The 23853-nt window shown below is 36.7% G+C and overlaps 2 protein-coding genes across 3 annotated transcripts; one reads left to right on the plus strand and one right to left on the minus strand.

Annotated features, from left to right (window-relative positions):
- The first annotated feature begins 6148 nt into the window (after positions 1 to 6148).
- Positions 6149 to 9623, plus strand: LOC130715140 (meiotically up-regulated gene 184 protein-like). Of its 2 annotated transcripts, none has more exons than XM_057565191.1 (2): positions 6149 to 6236; positions 8277 to 9623. In XM_057565191.1, exon 2 carries the CDS (start codon positions 8323 to 8325, stop codon positions 9412 to 9414), a length of 1092 nt encoding a protein of 363 aa, XP_057421174.1. In that variant the 5' UTR covers positions 6149 to 6236; positions 8277 to 8322; the 3' UTR covers positions 9415 to 9623. The 2 variants fall into 2 exon arrangements, with proteins under 2 accessions (XP_057421174.1, XP_057421176.1); XM_057565193.1 differs by having other exon boundaries at positions 6160 to 6236; positions 8281 to 9623.
- A 7640-nt stretch (positions 9624 to 17263) lies between these two features.
- On the minus strand, positions 17264 to 17965 carry LOC130712423 (uncharacterized). Its single transcript, XM_057562259.1, has 2 exons — positions 17593 to 17965; positions 17264 to 17427 (listed from the first exon to the last, which is right to left on the minus strand). Exons 1-2 carry the CDS (start codon positions 17963 to 17965, stop codon positions 17264 to 17266), a joined length of 537 nt encoding a protein of 178 aa, XP_057418242.1.
- Between the last annotated feature and the right edge of the window lie 5888 nt (positions 17966 to 23853).

A 23853-nucleotide genomic window follows, 5' to 3' on the forward strand; every position in this document is an offset into this window, starting at 1 on the left:
ACTAAGCACAATCGTGGAAGCATTAGGCACGACCACAGATTTAGCAACAGGCTCATATGTGCTTTACGTGTATGAGAGAGGTTCCTAGGTCATTCTAACACGTACGACTTGTTATTGGATCACCAGACTTCTTCCTAGAGGGTCGTAGAAGCAGAGCAACGAGAGAAAAATACTCCATAGGCAGGCCCAAGATGGAGAATGCCCCTTTATTGGTTTATCTCTTCTTCTTCCATCAGGATGTTTGCCACGATTAGGATTTCCATGCTTTTCATGTGCATTATGACTGGTTCAACATCTTTATCAAAGGTTGTGATATAATTAACAATATGAACCCTATTTATATATTTTATTGTTTAGTTTCCTTTTAATGATTGATATTTATTCTTTGTGCTTAATATATACAAAGTATCTAATCTTAATCTCTAATGGTTAATTCACTCTTGGTCGAGGGTTAATTTTTTTTTTTTTATAGTCAAATGTTAGTGGTTAGTTGTTAGTAAGTTAGAAAATTTCTTCGAATTTCTCATCCAGGATTTGAACCCTGGACCTTCCCCTCCCCAACCCTTATGTCCCCTAACTCTTTTCACTTGAGCTAACCCTCAATTTAATGGAACTAAGAAGAAATTTTAATGTAAGTAATTAGTAATAAATCAATCTTGCCATAAGTTTTAGGATTAGTTTCGTATCCTTTCAATTACCTTGTGTCTAGGTAGCCTTCTTTTACTTTTGTTCAAATTACAGAATACAAAATCTCACACGACAAGGAATGTTTTGCATGAAAATAATTTCATTTTAAAACTAATAGAAAAATATTTTGTGATATGATTTTAGTTTTTTATAATTATTTACTAATTTCATTTTAAAACTAATAGAATTTATATATATTCAAGTTACACGGTAAAAACAAACAGGTGGTTGGTATAAGCGGTACATGTTTGATTCTCCTCAAGCAAGATCTTCAGTTTTATCTTATGGTACAAGAGTTAGTCTCACAGTGATGTGGATGTTCCCAACTCGTAAAAAATGACTTGTGATGAATGATACCTGTAAGCGCAAAAAAAAAGTTACACGGTAGAAAGCGCACAAGACGAAATAGTTTACATAAAAATAGTTGTATGTTAAAAGTAATAGATAAATGACTTGTAATATAATTTCAGTTATTTTTATGATTATTTTCTAATTTTAGGTGTGTATATATTAATATTTTAAAATTTGATAATGAAAATATGTTCGCGAGAATTAGAAAATATTAATATTTATATGTTTTACTTTTATTAATATACAAATCACATAGTAAAAATAGCCTCACACATAATCTATGTCTTAGATGAATATATTTTAATATCTAAATTAATAGAAAATTATATTTATATTGGTATGTGGTAGAATTATGATAGAGAGATTTGATAAAAGAATCAATTTTGGCTTCTTGTAAACTAATAGATGATTTGAAGTAATTATGATTACATAATGAATTTGAGCATGTAAAAAACTGTTCAGGTGATAGACGACATTGGTCGGCATGGAGGCAAGATGTGTAGTGAAAACACACGAACATTGGTTAACATGGATGCAAGGTGTGTGGTGATAGCGCAAGGCATTGGTTGACGTTGACGCCAGATGTGTGGTTATGTCGATGGCTGATGCACTTCAAGAGAAAGCCAACATGGAAGTTGCACCATAAATTTTCAGTATGGTTTTGACATGTAGAGTTTGCGATGGTTTAGTTTCAAGTGAAGTAAAATTCTTCGAATGGTTTAGTTCCAAGTAAAGTGTACTCATTATAGTCGAGTGTGATCATTTTCTTTGACTGTATAGGCAATGTGAATTGTGATTTTAGGTTAAGACAATGAAAACCATGATTTTCAGTATAGAAAATGAAAACCATGATTTTCAGTATAGACAATGAAGGCTGAAGACTCTGCAATCAATGTGGAAGGGTTGATTGCAATATAAGTCTCACATTGCTAATAGTGATAAAGGAAGAAATAAGTCAAGAAAAGCATCTTGGAGAAGTCTCACATTTCCTAGAGTGGTGAAGGGTGGGGAGTGTGTGTGTGTGTGTGTGTGTCTCAAGTACATCGTTACAACACACCGAGTACCAGCATCGAGAAACAATTTTGTATTTTTTCTCTTGCGCATTTGTTTTAGAGTATTATGAGGTGTAGTTTAAATATTTTCTCTAGAGAGTGGATTGTAATAATTTTCACAAAGTGTGTATTCTTTGGTTGTCGGTTTTGACACCCGCTGTGTTTTTTCTCCGGTTTTGGAGCTTTCCACGTTATGTTCTTGTATTGGTGATTGTGATTCTCTTTTAATTTCTCCATGTCACCTCAACTGAGGTATCAGAGCTGATGGATGGACCATGGTGACGGATTTGAGGAGAACTTGCGCTCAGAGCATAAATGAAACTATGAAAGTGTTGTTTTGAAAGGTATTGACTACGAAAGACTTAGTATTTAAGCGTGTCCATTTTAACCTACATCTTTTTTTTGGGAACCCATCTTGTGAACAGTTTAAATTGGTATGTGGAATTTTTGTGATAGAGAGATTGAATGGAAGAATCAATTTTGGCTTCTTGCATGTCATGGATGAGCTGATGCGATCAAGATTGTAGAAGACATTCTAAGTATGTAAAGAAAATTTTTCATGTGGCCGACAGGCATTGGAAAACATGGATGCAAGGTATGTGGTGAAAGCACATAGACATTTGCTGACATGGATGCAAGGTGTGTGGTGTAGTCCACGAGTATTGGTTGGTGTTGATGCAAGGTACGTGGTTATGCCGATGACTGATGCACTTTCGGAGAAAGCCAACATAGAAGTTGCACCATAAATTTCCAGCATGCTTTCGACATGTAGAAGTTATCGCTATGGTTTAGTTTCAAGTTAAATGTACTCGTTATGGTTGATTATAATAATTCTCTTTGACGGTATAAACAATGATAATTATTATTGTCGATTAAGACAAAACTATGATTGTCGATGGAGATAATGAAGGTTGTTGACCCTTGAAATTAAGCAGGATGAATTAATTTCAATGTAAGTCTCACATTGATAATGGTGATGCAGGAAGGAATAGGTCAAGAAAAGTATCTTGGAGAAGTCCCACATTGCATAGAATGATGAAGGATGATGAGTCCAAGGCACCGAGAAATACATTATGTGTATTTTTCCTGTGCTCTTGTTTTAGAGTATTGTAAGATGGAGTTTAAATATTTGCTTAGGTGAGTGTGTGGTTCAGAGTGAAGTCTATGTGTTGTAATTATTTTCACATAGTGTTTATTCTTTGGTTGACAGTTTTGAAAATCGTTGTGGGTTTTGTCTGGCTTTAGAGTTTTTTCACGTAATATTATTGTGTTGGTGATTGTGCTCCTCTTTTAATTTCCTAAATGTTTCCTAACAGAGCAAGCCCTAGAATCATACAACCTCAAATCAAAGACCCACACACAAATAATGATGTTTTAGGGGTTTCCATTGTGACCTTAATCCTCTTGAGTAAAAGGTTGCCAAGTTTTTAATCTCTCCTTGCTTTTGTTCCTCCATGTAATCCTTACCCTATATCTTTTTCTCCATCTTCTTCTTCCTTTTAATGTCTTCTTTTCTCTTCCTTCTCTCTTCTTTCTTGTGGGTTTTGTCTGGCTTTAGAGATTTTCATGTTATATTATTGTGTTGGTGATTATGCTCCTCTTTTAATTTCCTAAATGTTTCCTAACAGAGCAAGCCCTAGAATCATACAACCTCAAATCAAAGACCCACACAAAAACAATGATGTTTTAGGGATTTCCATTGTGACCTTAATCTTCTTGAGTAAAAGGTTGCCAAGTTTTTAATCTCTCCTTGCTTTTGTTCCTCCATGTAATCCTTACCCTATATCTTCTTCTACATCTTCTTCTTCCTTTTAATGTCTTCTTTTCTCTTCCTTCTCTCTTCTTTCTTTCTCTTTATTTTCCTTTTTTTCTTCATAATGATGCTCTCTCTATATCTCTCTCTTTTATTTTTATTTTTTAATATTCTCTTAATTGCATCTAAACCCCTTCTCTATACTTTCTCATATTGTAGTCTCTACTAAAATTTAACTCATATCTTTCATTAAATGATTATTTATTAAATACTAAAACTCTAAAATTCTTTAAAATCATTTAGAATTAAAAATCTGGGTGTTACATACTAACTGGATACATGATACCATGTCCTCTTCCACCTAGATTAGTAGATCATCTTCCTTCGTTTTTGTTCTTCATCATTACTCAAAGAAAGTAGATCTAAAAGATAAGCTCTAGTACCATTAAAGTAAGTGTGACTCATGTGAACTGAGATAAAACTCTTATTATTATTCAACAAAATGTAACTTCATACATGTATGCTATTTAGACTCGTAGTAGAGTTCATATAAAGTAAGCTAATCCTACACACACTTTATAATAGCTTATAGGCTTAAATGCACTTTTGGACCCTCAAGTTTACATTTTTTGCGATTGTTGACCCTGATCTTATTTTTCTACGAACCGAGACCCTCTCCAGGCAAAAAGACCAGCCATCTTCTGCATGTAAATTGCCTGGAGAGGGTCTCGTTTCGTAGAAAAATAAGATCAAGGTCAACAATCGCAAAAAATGTAAACTTGGGAGTCCAAAAGTGCAATTAAGCCTAGCTTATAATTAGTTAAAAATAACAAAATTAATTAGGAAAATTGAAAGGGGGAACCCAATAACTATAACAACTATGACTAGTCTTTGCTAAGCTCTAATATAGTAGAAATCGTAACCCTAACCACACCCCAACCACCTTCAACAAAGTCCTCACAGGCAGAGAAGACAGTGGTTGTTTGCAGCGTCGCCATGTACTAGACCTCCTTCCGCATCATCGAGGTCATATCCTCCTCATTCTTCTCTTACGACATCGCAAATTCGAAGGCATTCTTGTTGGAGCTCGTGGAGGAAGCTTAGTGGGATCTCTTCCTTCCCCCATTTTGGAGGGTTGTTGGATCAAAAAGCTTCCAACGAAGGAAAGGTGCGAAACTTTTTCAAGTGTTTCTTAAGCTTATTTTAGTGTGTCTTGATCTGCATTTATAAACTTCATGTAAAAAAATTAAATTTGAATGAATTGTCCAAGTTTTTAAGAAGAAAAATATGGAAATAAAAAAAGTAACTAGAAAGGAAGGTGTGAAATGACTTTAAGTGCTTCCTAAGCTTATTGGAGTGAGATCTTCAATTATAAATTTGATCTTAAAAGAATTAAATTTGAATGAATTGCACATGTTCTATTTTGAAAAGGAAAATGGGTGCACTTTCACTATTTTGAGCGTATTTTACGCCATATAAATGGGTGATCTTTATCTAGTTGAAAAGTTATGACAAAATTCTACAATTGTTATGAATAATCCAAGAGCTAAATTAGGTGTATACTCTCAGTGATGTTCGGATTATAAGACAAAATTAAGATGTTGCTACAACATGTTCATGGAGGAGATGTATTCAAGGGCATGCATAGAGTTGTAGACCACCGTTTTGCTTGAAACTTGTGACATTTGAAAGATGTTGTTGTCATCTACAATTATGATTCGTAGACAAAGACGTGATTCCAATGTTTGGATAGTTAAAAGACACACCAAAATTAACAAAAAAAAATTGAAATTTTACAGTGAAGTCAACCATTAGTCAACTCCTTTTAGTCCCCCATTGCCAAAACTTCTCACCTCTTTCTTCTTCTTCCTGTATATAAAGGGAGTTTTTTTTTCATATTTTTGGATCATCCGAGAAAATCTAAGATAAAAGCTTAAGATTAACACTTCTTTGAGAGTTTGTGTGACGCAAATAAAGGGCTACTATTGCCCTGCAGGGTAATCTTAGGAGTGCTCTCTTCAAGGCATGTCTTTTTTTATTTTTTTATTTGTGTCTTCTTTATATGTTTTACTCTCTTCTTATTTCCTTGTGTAGAGAAAAATTAAAATAAAAACTCACTCATTTCACATGGAACAAAATGTTACTTAGCCCAAGGAAAATGAGGTAAGTAACATTTTGGCCCATTCTCCTATTTGTTAATATCTTCCTAACCATAGTTAAGAAAACCATGAGTTAAAATTTAACCATAGTTAGTTGTGTTTGGGTTAAATTGTTAAAAGATAGGGATACAAAAGGCCATTCTCATAAGTAATTTGGGGGCAATAGAGAGGTCATTGTACATGGTGATTGTGTCTTTTCATATTCAAATTCCAAAACTCCACTCACAGTCACAGGTACTCTCAAATGCTTGTATTTCACTTCCCCATTGTTATCACCTTCAAAAATGCTTCCTTTTTGCTTTTGAATTGCTTGTTAGATTGGGGGTTGCAACGAAATTTGGGGTTTCAGTTTATGCTGAGTGGAACTGCAGAAATTCTTCATTTTGAATTTCGACCGTTGTGTGTTTTTTTGAAAATGCATGTGATATCCCTGTAGTGTAGATCCTAGTTTTTCAACGTGTTTCTTTGTTAGCGTGATACATGAGTTTGTTCTGTTTGTGGGGGTCAAGAATTGTGTTTATCAGATGATTTGTGATTGCTATCAACAATTAAATTCTAGGGTTTTGTCTATTTATTGATATTTCACTTCTTTTTTTCTCTGCTATAGTGCTATTGATAGGACTTAGTGTTATTGGTTGTTACTTTAGACTTTGATATTGTCCGAAAAAATAAGGGTTTGCTGTATTGAGCTGAGTTTTCAAATGGGTTGAAAATATTTTTAAAATGGTTCTAGTAAGTATAATCTTTTGTATATTCATGATATTTTGTGGTTCAGTTCTGTTTTCCCCTTTTATGGTGTGTTTGGTTCAATGGAAGGAAGGGGGTGGGAGAGATTTTGATGGAAGGGAGGGGAAGAGAGGGCATGATAGGAGAGATTTTTATTGTTATCATGTTTGGTTAAGATGAGTGGAGTGCGGGGAAATAACTCAGTTCTTGTTTGGTTTATGAGGGGAGAGGAGGGATTTTGAAACAAATTTACTTTAGATGCCCTTAGTTTTAAAAGAGTCAGTGAGCTCTCAGCCTTAGTGAGCTCAGAGGGAATAGAATTGTAGACATTTGTTATTCGATATGTGAGTGTGAATAGAATCCATAAAAGTATTTCATGGTAATCTATGAATAGGATTTTGTTGAATATTTGGTTTACTAGTTGCTGCATTATGGAAAATCGAATTTAACCGATGGCAATACTTGAAAATGCTGCCAACAGTTGTCATAGTTTCTGTCTTCTTTTCTAGTGTGGAAAGAAAGAGCTGCTTAATATATGGTATGTTTTTTAAAAACAAGAACTCTTGTAAACAAGAATCAATTTTTATAAATTCTGAGATTTGACATTTACTAGTTTCATGTTTTGTAAATATGTTAGAGTTTTGATGTTAGATATATAATAAGTTTATACTTCAATCATATAAATATTGGTCATATCTTTTTTGCCCCTTTTTTGGAAACATCTGTTCTTATTTGTGTCTAACGTCTCTGAATGTATGGGTTCATTAAATTTTTGAAAATTTTCCCCTTCTCTTTATTTTTTGACTGTTGGTAGGGATTGACTTGTCCAGATATTTAGAGAAAGAAAATGTAGAACTTACTGTCCATTTACTTTCCCAGACGCTTAATCTAGTTTGTCTTCACATCATTATGATTCCATGATTTTTAATTAAATTTGATTGCTTGTAGTGTTGTCAAATATCCGCCATGGCCGATTCTCATGGGAGAATTTTAGCAAGTCGCCATGGCCGATATTCTGTCATAATCTGCCATCCAGCATCTGCCTTTGTCAAATATGTTCTGTTTTTGGATTTCTGCCATAGTGTCATTCTCCATTAACAATACTCTTGCTTGTATAAGAAATACCCTTGCTGACTAAATTTTTTGAGTGAGAAGTTGAGTAGGGCCTCATTTGTTAAAATAATCTTGTGAAGTATGCTGTATGAACTTTATGTTTCTGGTGTTTGGAAAGCCTTTAGCATTGACAAGGAATCTTTTATGACAGAAAACATGACTGTAGTTCATGTTGGATACTTGAATTGCTGTTGAATACTTGAATTGCTTGCACCATTGATTTATCCATTACTAGTTTGCTATATTTGTGACAGAGAACTCTGAAATGCTGGCTTACTTATAATTGTTTATTCGCTACCTAAAGAATTTTAGGGGCATCTCTCAATGTTTTTTTGTTCTTCTTTGGGTCTGTGGCATGATTGAAGGTTCATTAATTCAAAGTTTTCATGTTTATAGAATCAAGCTCTAATTGTTAAATTCTTTCATGTCTTTTAGCTAGGTGACAGAGCAACATACTGAGAGTTGAGACAACGGGGAATATATGGATTGCAACAAAGATGAGGCAGCTAGGGCCAAGGAAATAGCTGAGAAGAAATTTTCTCTAAGGGAATATGCTGGTGCAAAAAAGTTTGCTCTCAAGGCTCGGAATTTGTATCCTGCACTGGAGGGTCTTCCCCAGTTTCTGTCAATTCTGAATGTTTATATCTCTGCTGAGAATAAAATAAATGGACAAATGGATTGGTATGGTATACTTGGAGTGGATCCCTTTGCTGCTGAGGAGACAATTAGAAAGCAATACAAGGTATTGGCTCTCAGTCTTCACCCTGACAAAAATAGGTCTTTAGGTGCAGAGGGTGCATTTAAGCTTGTTTCAGAGGCATGGAGCTTACTATCTGATAAGGTCAAGAGACTAGCATACAACAACATCAGGGGTTTGGGTGGACTTCAGCATAATGCTCGCAACCATGTTGGGGCTCAATCCAAAGCACCCAGTTCAAGTGGTTCTAATAATCCTAAGAAGAATGCAACCTCAGATGGGAGAACTGGAAATAATAATGCCCGGGCACCACCTTCACCCTCCATTCCTCGTCCACATGAAATGCCGGCTTCCTTTTGGACTGTGTGTAGGTGCAAGGTACATTTTGAGTATCCCAGGGTTTATTTGAATCAAACTCTCCTATGTCCCAATTGTAAGGAAGCTTTTAAGGCTATAGAGAAGAGTCCGCCTCCTAATGCTGTTAAGTCATCTTATTCGGCTTCTCGGCAACATGATCAGAAGTCTCAACATCATGCTGGAAAGAATCACCCCATCAATCCGGGAAGAACTTCTGCAGTTTCTCAAGACAAGAAATCCAGCAGTTCTGCGGGCATTTCTTCTTTTAACAATATAAACTTCCAGCGTGGTTCTCACTCGAGAATGCCTGGTTTTGTTGGTGCTGATGGATCTTCGTCTGTTACTGCTGCAAGTTTTAAGCAGCATTCAGGCGAGAAAAGAAAATTTGAAGGAGCTGCATCAATTACTTCGCGGGAGAAGAATCACCCCATCAATCTGGGAAGAACTTCTGCCGTTTCTCAAGACAAGAAATCCAGCAGTTCTGCAGGCATGCCTTCTGCAGTGTCAATTCGTACTTAAAACATAGATTTTGCGTCCTTGTTAATAGTCTGCTAGAAGGGGAAAAATAAGGTCATATGACTGTAAAAATCCCTTTCCTCTAGCTATTGGCAGAACTTGCAATCCTTGGACTTTTCCATTGTGGCTGTTAGGGAGTAAGGACTGGGGATCTTTATCGGTTGGTCTTTGGTTGTTTAATGGTTTCAATTGCTTTCTAAGACTTCTAATGATTGGTTATTGAAATGGGTGGAACTATATAAAATTCTTTAGAGAGTGAGAATTGTGTGTCATAAAAAAGTAGAAAATCCTGAACTGGGCTCAGTATTAAAAGAGAAAGAAACCCAAAGATGAATAAAACCATTGGAAAAGTAATGGTAATGAGTTAATGATGATAATGTGCAAGAAAAGTGCTGCTATATTATCAGAGTAGCAAAAGGGGACAAGTCCGCTGATTCCATTGCTGGAAATCAATTAATAAATCAATGGCAGCGAAGATTTTTTCAACTATTTTTCTCTTGATTAATCATTTTTGGTGTTTCTTTTCCTTTTTTCTAATTTTACAGCCACCAATACTTTATTATAGATGACTAGCTTAATAGTTAAAATGCAGTTCATAGGTTTGTGTGTTTCTTACTTCATGTCATTTTTCGTATGAAGAGTGACATGTTTTTCCCAAATCAAGAAAGTAATTTAATTGAACTTAATAGTTTGCTGCAATCATAAATTTATCGAAAGTGGTTTAAAAATGGTATAAAATCCAGAGAAATTAACACATGGATGATGGACCACGTTGCATCAAAAAAAATGTACATTTCCCGTTTTTGTTAATGTAAAATTGTTGGTACTAGCAGAGGGTGGTTACTTATGAATTATGATTATGAGAGTCTATGATCCAAGTTGAGTCAAATAGTAGTTGTGAGGTTTGTTTTGTCCCTAATTATTGTATTATGATATTTGTTGATGAATAAAAAAAGCTGTCATCCAAATGTCCATGAAATGTCAATGCATAATTTTTAAAGAATTAATCTGTCAATGATGAAAGTCAGAAGAATTATAAGTGTCAGTGATAAAAAAAAAATGAGCATATGATAGATTCTCAAATTTTAATGTGGAATAAAATTAAAATCGAGAGATTGGATTTTGATGGCTCATTTGGTACGTCGTATTAGGCTTGATAATATAAGTTACTTAAAAATAGAAGGTCTAGTAAGATTGTGAAATATAAGTTACTTAAAAATATTTAATTCATTGCCACACTCACCACCGCCACCACAACCCTTCGCCACCACTGTTACTGTCATTGCTACGGCCACCACCATTAACGTCACTACTACCACCGCCAATCTACCCCACCACCACCACTCTACCGCCACCACCATTATCGCCTCGATTACCACCCTCCGATGTCAGCACCACCACCACCAAACATACGATTGTATCAATTTAAATAATATAATAAGTTATACAATATATCACTAAATGCATAATATTATTAAACTTTTATCAAGCTTTATCTTATCAGACCTAACATAACATTATAAGTCTAACATCATCAAGCTTTATACTATACAACATATGAAACAGACGCTCAAATTGCATAACCAACAGCTTAGAGGTGTGGTTTTTTGCAGTTTTATGCACGCAACGCCTCCATTTGGCTCTTGATATCATAGAACTTTGCAATTTTGTATGTACTTTTTTTGTCTTGTCCTCTCCTAATTTGATGAGGGTGACAAGAAAGATTTGGTTTGTCAGGTTAGTCCACAACCCCCTAAACAGGGCGGAGTGGTTTGAGATGTTTGACTCTTTAGTCCATTTTAACCTAATCTACATAATTCACTTTTGAAACGGGTTGGAAGTTAAACAGGCCGGATTGGGTTGACTCACCATTTCAACAAACTTTTCCTTAGGGATATAATTTAGTTTTTATTTTACTGTTTTTAAAATACTGATAGTCCCATTACCCACTCTCAAATTTTTTATTTTATCAAAAAAACATCTCTAACTTTTATTGTAATTTGCAAATGGTAAATAATAAATTGTGACCTAGGGCTAGCATAAGTGTTAAGAAAATCAAACTAGACCGGATTGTTTCCCGGTTCGATTAGGTCATTGAATCCGAAGTTGGACTGGTGAACTGGCAAAGAACCGAAAAAACTTGTCAAAACTGACCGGTCAATGGTTTTAGGGAAAAAAAATTTAAAATAAATTGGATCATAGTTCAGGGGGAGGGAGAGAGACAATCATATTATAGGAGGGGAGAAGAGAAAATAATTAGCATTAGAGAACATAGTTACTAACTCATGTTGCATCCGTTGGTAACGATAAAACAATTCTCCTCAGAATGTTGTATATTTGATTCCCGCTATAGATATGAGATTTATGTTAGTGAAAGATTTGTATGTATCTTTGTAAGTGACTTGTGGTTCCGGAAGCATGTCCTGACCCGTGATGATGACTTAAGACAAATCCACCCAAACTTTAATTAATTGACAAAATTAGAAATGATAATTTATTCATTTTACTCATTAAAAAAAAAATTTCAAGAATGAAAGAGAAAATTGATATAGATGAAAAATTTATTTAAGCCTACTTAAGTAAAAGATGTGAAAGTGCAAGAGGTAATTTTAGTGATTAGATAAAATGTTGAACCCATGGAATTCATTAATTTGTGCCCTCCTTCTCATATTTAAAATTTTCAATTTCTGTCATCTTTTCTTCTTCACCATTCTCTCATAGTCACACAGTCACACTCACAGCAGAAACAAAAATAGTACAACAAACACTTCTCTCTCTGCTCTGTCTTTTCTTCTTCATCAGCTATGGCATTCCTCCTCCGTCTCAGAACAATCCACACTGTCACTAACCCTTCTCGTTCTCTTTCTCTGCTCCACCACCACCGCCACCTCCAACTCCGGCGCCGACGACCTCCTCCGTCTCAGAACATTCCACTCTTTCACAACCCCTTCTCTGCTCCACCACCAACACCACCTCTTTTCCACCTCCACCTCCAACACCAACCACCCCTTCCTCTCCAGTCTGACAAAAATCCAAACATTTATGCTCCACCACCTCCGCCGCCTCATACCCATCTCCGACTCCGGCGCCGGCGACCACCCCAACTCCGACCAACCCTCCCCTTCCCTTGTCAAAGAAGTCAGGGAGGCTTTCAAACAACTCGCGGAGAGTGAGGTCCTTCTCGAACCATTCATCTCGACCTTACCCTTCGAGCTCCAACTCCAACCCAACCTACTCCTTGGTTCACAAGCTTGAGCACCTTAAGGCCAGTGCATTGAGCTTGAATCAGAGGCTGGGTAGTGATCGGCAACGGTTGTCGGAGTTATTCGAGCCCAAAATGGCTCTCAACGAAGAGATCAATGAGATGACGAAGATGGAGTTTCGCGAGATTCGCGAGAGCCGCATGGGGCTGCTGCAGATTGATATGGCAATTACAAACATGACAAGGCATAATGAGATGACTAAGAAGATTTGTGATTTGGCACTGGAGTTGTCAAACTCAAGACTATCTTCCAACTGTGAGATTGTCAAAAACTTGTACCAGCTAATGGAAGATTGGCCGCAGCACAAGGAGCTATGGATTGAATTGAAGAACAGTCTGTGGACATTTCAGGAGAAGGAGTCCAAAGGTTTTAAGTTGCTGGCCGTGGATACCAAATTGCAACTAGGTATCCTCCAACACCGCATTAACTACCTGTTTGAGCTACGCGACAACAACAAAGAAGGGTGAAGAGGGTGCCTGAGTACTCGTCGTCACCGTTTTCCAGGCATGGTTTTTATTAACAACTAGTTTTCACATGTTAAAATTAATTAATGTGTTATGTTGAGAGAAATGAGATTGATTGAATTTTCTCATTGTATTCACTTCTGCAGTATTAGTCCTATATATACAAAGCTATAAAGGAAAGAAAGAAATAACAAACTCCCTAACAAACTAACAAACTCTAACCGACTCTAACTAATCCAACTATGTTAATCATAATTAACTACTAACCCACTAATTAAATACATTATTCCAATACCCTCCCTCAAGCTTAGGCATATAAATTTTTGAGGCTAAGCTTGGACAATAACATCTGAAATTGAGGAGCAGGGAGAGCTTTAGTGTGTAGATCAGCTAGTTGTGCACTTGTCGGTATAGGCATGAGTTTGGATGCCTTGTTGAACCTTGTCTCTCACCAAGTGACAATCTATCTCAGTGTGTTTTGTTCTCTCATGGAAAGTTGGATTTTGTGCTATTTGGATCGCACAGAGATTGTCACAGAACACAGCTACTGGTGTCACCATTGGTTGATGAAGATCTGCCAGTAAATATAACAACCACTGGATTTCACAAGCTGTAGTTGCAAGAGCCCGATACTCAGCTTCTGACGATGATCTGGAGATTTTGCTTTGCTTCTTAGACTTCCAACTGATTAATGAAGAATCATAGAAGAGATTATACCCTGTGACTGATCTTCTGGTGTCAACACAGGAAGCCCAATCCGAATCACAAAACCTGTGATTTTATGTGAGGAGCTAGCTGAAAAGAATAACCCCTGACCAGGTTTCTGTTTGATGTATCTGATCACTCTAAGTGCAGCATCATGATGTTCCTTCATTGGTTTGGAGAGGAACTGACTTAATGTACTCACAGCAAAGCACAAGTCAGGTCTTGTGTTGGTGAGATATAGAAGCCTGCCAATCAACCTTCGGTATGCAGAAATATCCTGAAATGGCTGATCTGTTTGTGCTGTAAACTTGGTGCCTGGAATCATTGGTGTGGTAACTGGTTGGCAAGCCAATAATCCTGCTTCTTATATCAATTCCAAGGCATACTTTCTCGGAGAAAGCACTAACCCCTGCTTGGATCTGGCCTCCTCAAAACCAAGGAAATATCTGAGATCTCCCAAATCCTTGATTCGGAACGTGTTGTCTAGAAATTGCTTGACCTTAGTGATTTCCTGCAAGTCATCTCCTGTCAAAACAATATCATCAACATAGACAAGAAGGATCGTAAGATGACCATCAGTGTGTTTGACAAATAAAGAATAATCACTCTTTGATTGCTTGTAACCCAAGGAAAGCAGGGAAGTAGTCAACTTGTAGTTCCACTGTCTACTGGCCTGTTTCAAGCCATATAGAGACTTGATGAGCCTACATACTTGACTTGGATGAGTAGTATTGTAGCCAGGAGGAGGTAACATATACACTTCTTCATCCAAATGACCATGTAAGAAGGCATTGTTCACATCCAATTGCTTCAAGTACCAATTCTTAGAAGCTGTCAAAGCAAGTACTAACCTCACAGTTGTCATCTTAACAACTGGAGAAAAAGTTTCAAAATAATCCAGACCTTGTTGTTGTGTATATCCTTTGGCTACCAATCTAGCCTTGAATCTTTCAATACTACCATCTGCATGTCTCTTGATCTTGTACACCCATTTACATCCAATAGGATGTTTACCAGGAGGTAAGTCAGTCAATTCCCAAGTTTGTGTACCTTCAAGAGCTGCAATTTCAAGGTCCATAGCCTTTCTCCAACATTCCTCTTTGACAGCTTGGTTATAGATCTTAGGTTCAACCAGTGTAGAACAAGACAAAACAAAAGACTGATATGAAGGAGAAAGAGAAGAGTAAGAAAGAAAATCAGAAAGTGGATAGAGTGTACCAGATGGAGGAGAGATCTGAGATGAAGTATGAACCAAATTGCAATGGTAATCCTGCAAATAAGAAGGTTTGGTCTTGGTTCAGGCTGATTGTCTAACTGGGGGTAAAGGGGGAGGAATGGTGGGAAGAGAATCAGGAATAGTGGGTGGAGGTTGTGTGTCTTGGGCAAGTGGTGGTAATTGTCAAGTAACCACTTAATCCCAAAAGCTTAAGCTGTTGGGTAAGGACCACATCAATGGTTTTATATTATATTCTAACACGCCCCCTCACGCAAGAGCCCTTTGGGTTTGAAGCGTGGATAAATGCACAGGCCCACCTACCATGTGCTTAATTAAATTCCACTTTTTAATTAGAAAGTGAGGGAAGCAAGGATCGAACTCTAGACCTCTCGGTCATAGAGGCTCTGATACCATGTCAAGTAACCACTTAATCCCAAAAGCTTAAGCTGTTGGGTAAGGACCACATCAATGGTTTTATATTATATTCTAACAGTAATGAATCATGAGAAGAATTATTAATGTCAGTTGGTAAGAATAGTGTATGAAGCAAAGAAGTTTGTGATTCACTGCCACTGCCTTTAAATGGAAAAATATTTTCATAGAAAATAACATTTCTAGACACACTTTCTAGCCCTTGTTTCAAATTTAGTTCTGTGTGCCTTAATAGTGGTTTCATAACAAAGTGAGCCAAAGACTCTCAATTGATCCACGTCAGGTTTAGTGCTATGCAAAACCATAAATGGTGTTCTGAAAGACAGAACCCTTGAAGGTAAAATATTGATCAAGTAAACAGCATGTAAAACAGCAAAGGACCAGAACTGAATTGACAATTTAGATTGGAACATCAAAGCTCTGGCTATATTTAAGATGTGCTGATGTTTCCTTTCCACTACTCCATTCTGTTGTGGAGTTTCGACACATGTTAACTGATGTTGAATGCCATGATTAGTATAAAAATCTTGCATGCTAAATTCAACACCATTATCAGTCCTAACTGTTTTAACTTGTTTAGTAAACCGCTTTTGTGCAAAAACAATGAAGTTTTGAAGAGTGATTCGAGCCTCAGATTTTGATTTCAGCAATTTTATCCATATAAAACGAGAATTGTCATCAACTATAGTAAGAAAATACTTGGCACCAGTTACAGAAGCATGACTATAAGGACCCCAAATGTCCACATGCAATAATGCTAATACATTGCCAGAAACAGTTTTGCTTAAAGGAAAAGACTATCTCTTTTGTTTAGCATAATGACATGAATCACAAGGTGTACAATGAGACAAAGGAATAGTAGGGTACAACTTATGTAAGTTTTCTAAACAAGAATAGGAAAGGTGACCTTGCCTATGATGCCAAATATGAGGCATACTTATTGGTAATGAACTAGTCATATTGACTGAATGGAAAGAAGCTAAGGGTTGAACTTGATGTAGGGCTGGTAGTACCATGATATAAAGTCCATGCCTGATCTCAGCTCTCCCAATCATCTTCAAGGTGATCTTGTCCTGTATGTAACAATAATTATCACTGAAAATCAGTCTATTTGGCAATGTTTTGGTAAGTTTGTGTATAGACACAAGATTAACAGAAAACCTAGGCACATAAAGGACATTATGCAAAGTCAAAGTGGGAGAAATATATACTGTTCCTATGTGTTGTGCTATTGCACTTGCTCCATTTGGTAGTGAGACAGGCACTGGCTTTATTGCATAATAGGAAGCAAAAACGTGAGAGAAGAAGCAATGTGATCCGTGACACCAGAGTCCATGATCCATTGCTTAGTAGGTTTACCTATGGCATTTGAAATGACATTGTGACTGCTCACAAGATTGGAAGAATGTGTGGTGGCTGTAGGCTTAGAGAAAGGAAGCAAAGCTAATAGCCCTTGAAGTTGTTCCCTTGTGAGCTCCAAACTTGAAGAATGTAACTGCTCCTCATCAACAGGAGCATCATCACCTGAAGCAGCAAGATAAGCCTTCTTTGGCTTATATCCATTTGGAAATCCAGGAGGATATCCATGCTTTTGAAAGCAAGTTTCCACTGTGTGATTGAGTCTTCCACAATGTGTACACTGCCTGTTGTTCTTGTTGAAAGACTTCTGATAACTTGATTTCCCTTTGTTAGAGTAAGATGACTGAGATTGTGCATTCTGTGATTGAGGAACTTGAACTGCCATTGCTGCAGGTTCTGGTAACACTCCTATGTCAAGATGTCTCCTGCTGTATGATCATAGAGAATATCTTTGGCCAAACAGGCAAAGGATCCATGAGTAATATCTGTGAGCGAGCTGCAGCATAGTTATCATTCAAGCCTCGCAGGAAACAAAGTACACAATCATTGTCTTGATACTTCTTGAATGTTTTCACAGCTTCACAACAACAAGCATTAGGAGTAGTACAAATTGGAATTGGCCTATAATTGCACATTTCATCTCAGAGAATCTTCATCTTTGTGTAATATGCAGTAATCGACAAATCTGCTTGCTTAAGAGAATACAATTCATGATGAAGGTGAGAAATTCTTACAAAATCACCTTGTGAAAACCGATCTTTCAGATCCTTCCAAGCAAATGAAGCAGTATCAATCCAGATGATACTTGTGGCTATCTCATGCGAAACAGAGTGATTGATCCATGAGTCGCATGAGATAGCCACAAGATTGTTACATCGCTTCCAGGCAGAGAGCATAGGATCTGTATCAGGAAGCTTTGCAATAGATCCATCAACAAAACCGAATTTGTTCTTCATCTGTAAAGACATTTCCATCGCACGAGTCCAACTGTGATAATTGCTTCCATCCAGAATCGGAGTCACAAGCACCAGGGACAGATTCTCATTCGGATGAATGTAGTAATCATGAGTTGAATCCTGAAGATTCTCACGAGTAATCGGTGACTGTGTCGCCATTGTTGGAGAGGAAAAGGAACTTCGAGAAACAGAGAATCAGTGAAGCTGTAAGGAGAACAGAGAGAAGAACCAGGAAAAAGAAGAGAAGAATCGAAGAATCAGCTGAGAAAATCGCTGAGAAAGGAAGAGAAAATCGCTGAGAAAAAGAGGGAAAATATAACTGTCACTGGGAAAATCAGGTTTTTCCCAAGAAAACAGAAGGAAAGGATGAGAAAATCTCAAGAGAGAATGCGGAAGCTTTGTTTGCTCTAGATACCATGTTGAGAGAAATGAGATTGATTGAATTTTCTCATTGTATTAAATTGTGAAGTATTAGTCCTATATGTACAAAGCTATAAAGGAAAGAAAGAAATAACAAACTCCCTAACAAACTCTAACCGACTCTAACTAATCCAACTATGTTAATCATAATTAACTACTAACCCACTAATTAAATACATTATTCCAATATGTTAGTCTCTTACTCAAGTTTTCTTTTTCATGTATCTAGGGGTGGTGAATCAGTTAGATGGATGGCTGATGGATTCAAATTTGTGATTAGTGAAAGCGGAAACAAAATTAACTATTCAAACTGCTGCTGTATTTTGGAAGGAATGGTCAACACAGTATTTTGTCTATAACTCCTAATGTGTCCATATTAACTTGATGAACTTGGTTCTTGGTTATCTATGAGGATTTGATGTACATGGTAGTATAACAGAGGTTCTGTGCACAATTGGCTGATTTTGAGCATTATATCATCAATTGCATAAGTTGGCTGTCTATGTTTCATTGGTTTGCCTCTTGAATTACACACTTTGGTTTCCCTCCTTGTTTTTGTGCATGTCTTTTGTTGTGAGATAGATAAAGATAGATCAAGTCTTTTAGTGGCTTCTCTATCAGTTTAGCTACCCAACTGTGCTCTAACAATGCTGAGTAGAATTTCAATATCTATCAGGTTAGGTATCAACTGGAATTTATCATGTTGTCTTGGCTTATACATTGATATTTACTGCCCAGTGTGTCCACTACATATATCATATGTTGGGGGAGCCCACATTGTTCTGAAGTGCATTTGAAATGCATTTTACTGTTTGTATTATAGATAGTTAAAAAGATTGGAAATAAGCATATGATCTATTACATTTAGTGTCTCCTAACTTTGTGACTCACCTATGTATTTCCACTGGAAATTAATTTAGCATTATTTTCATATTGCATTTAGGAAGGTTCATGCCAAATTGTTACAATACCTATGAAAGAAAGCATTAATGTCAACATGCATTACCTGTTTGGTTTGAAACTTTCATGTGAGTTCTGATTTACATTGGAAAGTTGGATTATTAACTTTTGGAGAGTTTATAACTCTAAGTTCTCTTTTTGAATTTTTCATCTTATTTTGAGCAGTGAAATTTGTTACTGAAAAACCAATTTGGGAATCCTTGTTTCTTATGGTTAAGTCTTCTATTTTTGACATATACAATAATGGATTCTTTAAGCTTTATGGTAACATAGATCCCAAACTTCTGGCCCTTTTGCTTAGGTCATTTTAACTTTAAAATTCTTTCATAGTTTAGTTTAGTCCGAATATCATGAATATGTTTGCTCACAGCTTCTCTGTGAAGCCTTCATATGTTCATAAATCATGTGTCTTAGAGAGATAGCGTCACGAAATATGCTTTAAAACCTGATGAATTTGGCTTTGCATTGGTTGGAATTTGGAAACACATCCTGCAATTTTCTTTAATATCAGATTTTGTCAAAGAGGCTAGTCGACTCGTAAGTGAACTATTAGCTGGTCTGAGGTGTTGAGTTTGTTTTTAGTGGTTTTTATTTCCTCATTATGCGCCTCTTAGATTTACCTTTCTGTTTGTGCTTGTGATAAGATTTTATTTCATGCTAATGAATGTATGGTTGTTGAAAACCAACCCAAACTATTGTTCACCCCTTTGATTCAAAGTAATCTCAGTTTATGCACCGTTTCGATATTTGAGAGAGAGAGAGAGAAAAATGTTTGCTTCTGTTTCTGTTCATAGCTTTTGCTCCCTTCCCTCTTGCTTTCCAAATTGCAGCGAAAATCAAACCATGTCTCTCATTCATCATCAGTTTTCTTAATCCAATTCCCTCTTGAAGTTAAATAAACAAGCTTTCCTCCCAAACACTCACTTCAAAATGTTTTCCAGCCAGAAACCTCGTTCCAGTTTTGTAGTTTTTGCAGCACAATCGAATATTCTTAAAGTTCTGCAGAATGCATGGAGAGTTGGTTGAGATGGAGTTGAGGCTGGCACAAATCTCGTTCCTAATTCTGTACCACGACCAATAGCAAGGATTTCAGTAACTATTGTGGCTTTGAGTGTTACGCTTTTTGTACTCAAGTCTTTCCTCTCCACAACTTTCTTTATATTGACCTCATGTTTCGAGCAATATTGTCTCGTCTTGTGCAGGATTTGTATACAACTATACATGCCCACCATTATGGGTAAATTAGGTATCATATCCTCCACCAGAAATTTGAATGAAGATATGTCCAAAAAATGTTGCAATATCTGACATAAATGCCTAAACTTAATTGTGTTTTGTAATGATCCCCATTGCATAGTGTTTTCTTATGCTGGTTACCACAGTTCTCTCTGTCTCTTTTGAAACTTTGGGGTTGGATTTGCATATTTTAGTCCTGGTTTGAATTCCAAGAAAAATAGACTCTTATTATTAGAGCATAGCTGTGCCAAATCTAAAGCAGTTGTCTGAGTCTTCAAGGATAAACCTCAGGAAGTGTGTGATGTACATTGTATTGAGTTAGTTAGTTCTACTTGAGCTTGTTAGTTGTCAATAACTGAATGAGTGACATAGTTAGTTACTTCATTCTGTAATAAACCACCAAATGGCTCAGTGCTTTGCCATGAATATACAGACTGTTATTTTCGGTCAAAAAAAAATGAATGTTTATAGTTGTTTAGTTTTTAAAGCCATGATTTCACATATTCAGTATTTTTGATGGCCATAATTTGATTGTTCAAATTCTTTAAGCTACTCTATGATTTTATCATTTATAGTGAGCTTTCATATAGCATAACAATTATTCTTAATTGAAATGTATTTTACTAGCCTTAGGCCTTAGCTTTTGTTATTGAATAGAAGCAGACAAAGAAGGCACAATTCAGTGAACCTCAATTAATGTATTATGATTATAGTTGTGGAATCATATATTTGTACTTTACATAGCAGAAGAAAAATGAAATGAAGTTATTGAATCAAATCTCTGAAGCACATATACCCAATTGAGCTTATGTTTATAATTTATATGTAATGAGTTTCATTGTTTATCCTTTAATGGAAAGAATGACAATGGAGCTTGTAAAGTTTTCTACGATGTTTGATAAAAAATGGAGGATAACAACAGGGGAACTAAAATAGCCCGTGTATACACACAAAGGAACTAAGTAATGACATCAAAGTATAATAATTGAAAAATTGGTCTTTCACCATATTGCTTCTCTCTTCTTTACTGACTTCACCTCTAGCTTGGTCAGATTAAACATAACTATTTTGAAATTCAATAATATCTGTAAGATAGTTTAATTGTTGTCTATTTTTGCTTTTCCTTTCCTCGAGAATTTTTTTTTTTGGAAGCAACAAGATTATATATGTATCATCAGAATAGATTACCTGAGAAACTTTTTTTTTTTGTCAATCTGAGAAACCTTTCTCAAGGGAAAGGAATGGAGGGACAAAAACTTCTATAGAGCTGAAACAAAAGTCCACCAAATAAAACTCTCAACACCCGAGATTCAAAACTGAAAAAATCTAAAATAGTTGCATAAAAAGAAAGCTCCAAAAAGCCACGAAACAAGCACCCATAACAACACCACTAGGACGTTAAGAAGAGAACATTGCCCTAAGTGTTCACCTTTCATCCTGCGAATAGCTTCTAAGTAACTACGTCATATTTCATACCCAAGACTACTCGAGTAGCCACGTCTTCTTAGCTCTAGTAAAATACTTGTCAGAAGAACTCGCATCTGAGGGCTGAGGGGTTGACACCTCTAAAGGAGAAGGAGTCGAAAAGTCAGACAAATTGTTCCCCCTCCTACAAAGACAAATCCCAACACCAACAGAGTAGACCACCACACATCGGGAAGGCCGCCATCTCTTTTGCTGTTTATGTCGCTCAAGAGGCTTCAAAGAACCTCCTTGTAATCTCTTAAAACTTTTGCACTACATGACCCTTGTTCTTGAAAAAAGCCTCAATAGGAGGGGAGCCAAGCAACCCTCAGAATCAGACGATCTCGTCGCAGAGACCGAACCAAACAGAGACAAAGAGCACAAACTCAGGGAAAGATGAAAACCACAAAAGAAGGAAGACGAGTTAGCTATAAGAAGCGTAAAGAGCCCAAGTTCCCAAACTAGAAACTACTTCTACCTACCTCAAACACAACACCCTTCTGTCAGCCTACATGCCACCAACACCATTAGAAACATCAAAAGATTCGGTAGAAGCCCCAACATCCTTAAGAGAGAGCCAGCCCCCTAAAGTAGATTCTGAAGATCTAAAAGACTTTGAATCACCCACCACCTCTAACGTAGCACCGCCACCAACGACTGAACCGACGCCCTCCACCAACAACTCGCTCTTCTTTCTCTCGCGCATGATCTCTAAGGCCCCAAAAGGAAATATCTGGGAAAGGAATCTCCACCGGGACCCTTGGCCTCAAATCATAGAAGCAAATACCAACAACCATTCTCTCCTCGTCCGACAAAAAGAAGGACTCACAAGGAGCCTTAGGATTCGCAAACAAGACTTCCCTCCAAGACCTGGTGGAAAGCAACGAACCAAATTCCTTTGCATTCCCTCCCTGCAAAACAACACTACCAACCTCTTCACTGGGAGCAACTCTATAGAACCCGAGCCAGAACCTCAATAGAAAGGAAATATTGCCTGTTTCTCTGCCAAAGAGGCACCACTCACTCTAACCCCATCCAAGAACTTACTTGCCATCTCCACACAAGCTAGAGACGAAAACCTGACAAAACCAAAACACCATCGCCTCCCCTTCTTCCTCTAACACTAACACTAGACAAACACCTTCTCAAGCTTCCCATGTTGCGAAAAATAGTTCCCTAATATGGTTGTACCCCCACCATCTCTGAGTCACCGGTTTTTCAGGCATAATTTTTACAACTAGTTTTGACATATCAATTGTCTAAAAACTAATGTGTTACTCGCTCAATCCATTTTTCTTTTCTCATGTATCTAGGGGTGGTGCATCGGTGATATGTTTAATCAAGATGACTGATGGATTAACACTTGTGATTAGTGAAATTTGAAACAAAATTAACTTTTCAAACTCGTGCTGTATTGCTATATTTTGGAAGGAACGGTCAGTACAACATAGTATTTGTCCTACTCTAATTTGTCGAAATTTGAATTATTGGTTTTCAGTTATCACTTATCAATCTGTATTTGATGAACTTGGTTTGAACATTTAAAAAAAAAATTGGCGCTCTTTTTGTCTGTTGTGGCACCAATTCTGTGCCTCTTGTCCTCTCTCTTTTTCTGATCCTATGCCGCTAATTAAGCTGTATTGTTTGCAAGAAAATAGCAAAAGTAGGGGACAAAGAAGAATATCATTTTGTTTTTATATGGCAGGCAATGTTGGATCAATAAGAGAGTCAAAGATGATTTTCCTCCTCTCCCAAACGTGATGGTTTTTTCCCCCAATCTTAGTTTCTTCTTTAGTTTCGTTTTTTTTCCCTTTGTTTTAGTATTGCTTATTTTATGCAACATTTTGCTGTTAGCATATCAAGTGATCAAAGTACCTAGGTGGCTAGGTGCCATCTGATACATCGGCTTGCTCCAAGGCCCAAGTAATTATCCCTCCCCTTTTGAGTGTAACCTTGTCCCTTTTCAT

The sequence above is a fragment of the Lotus japonicus genome, chromosome 4, assembly GCF_012489685.1.
Source record: "Lotus japonicus ecotype B-129 chromosome 4, LjGifu_v1.2".
Taxonomy (NCBI): Eukaryota; Viridiplantae; Streptophyta; class Magnoliopsida; order Fabales; family Fabaceae; genus Lotus; species Lotus japonicus.

Excerpts from the sequence above, each read along its gene's own strand:
- LOC130712423 (XM_057562259.1), bottom strand. The coding sequence starts at position 17,965 with ATGGCGACACAGTCACCGATTACTCGTGAGAATCTTCAGGATTCAACT. Across the intron at positions 17,428-17,592 it reads GAAAGATCGGTTTTCACAAG|CTGTGAAAACATTCAAGAAG; the intron begins GTGATTTTGTAA and ends GTTGTTGTGAAG.
- LOC130715140 (XM_057565191.1), top strand. The coding sequence starts at position 8,323 with ATGGATTGCAACAAAGATGAGGCAGCTAGGGCCAAGGAAATAGCTGAG.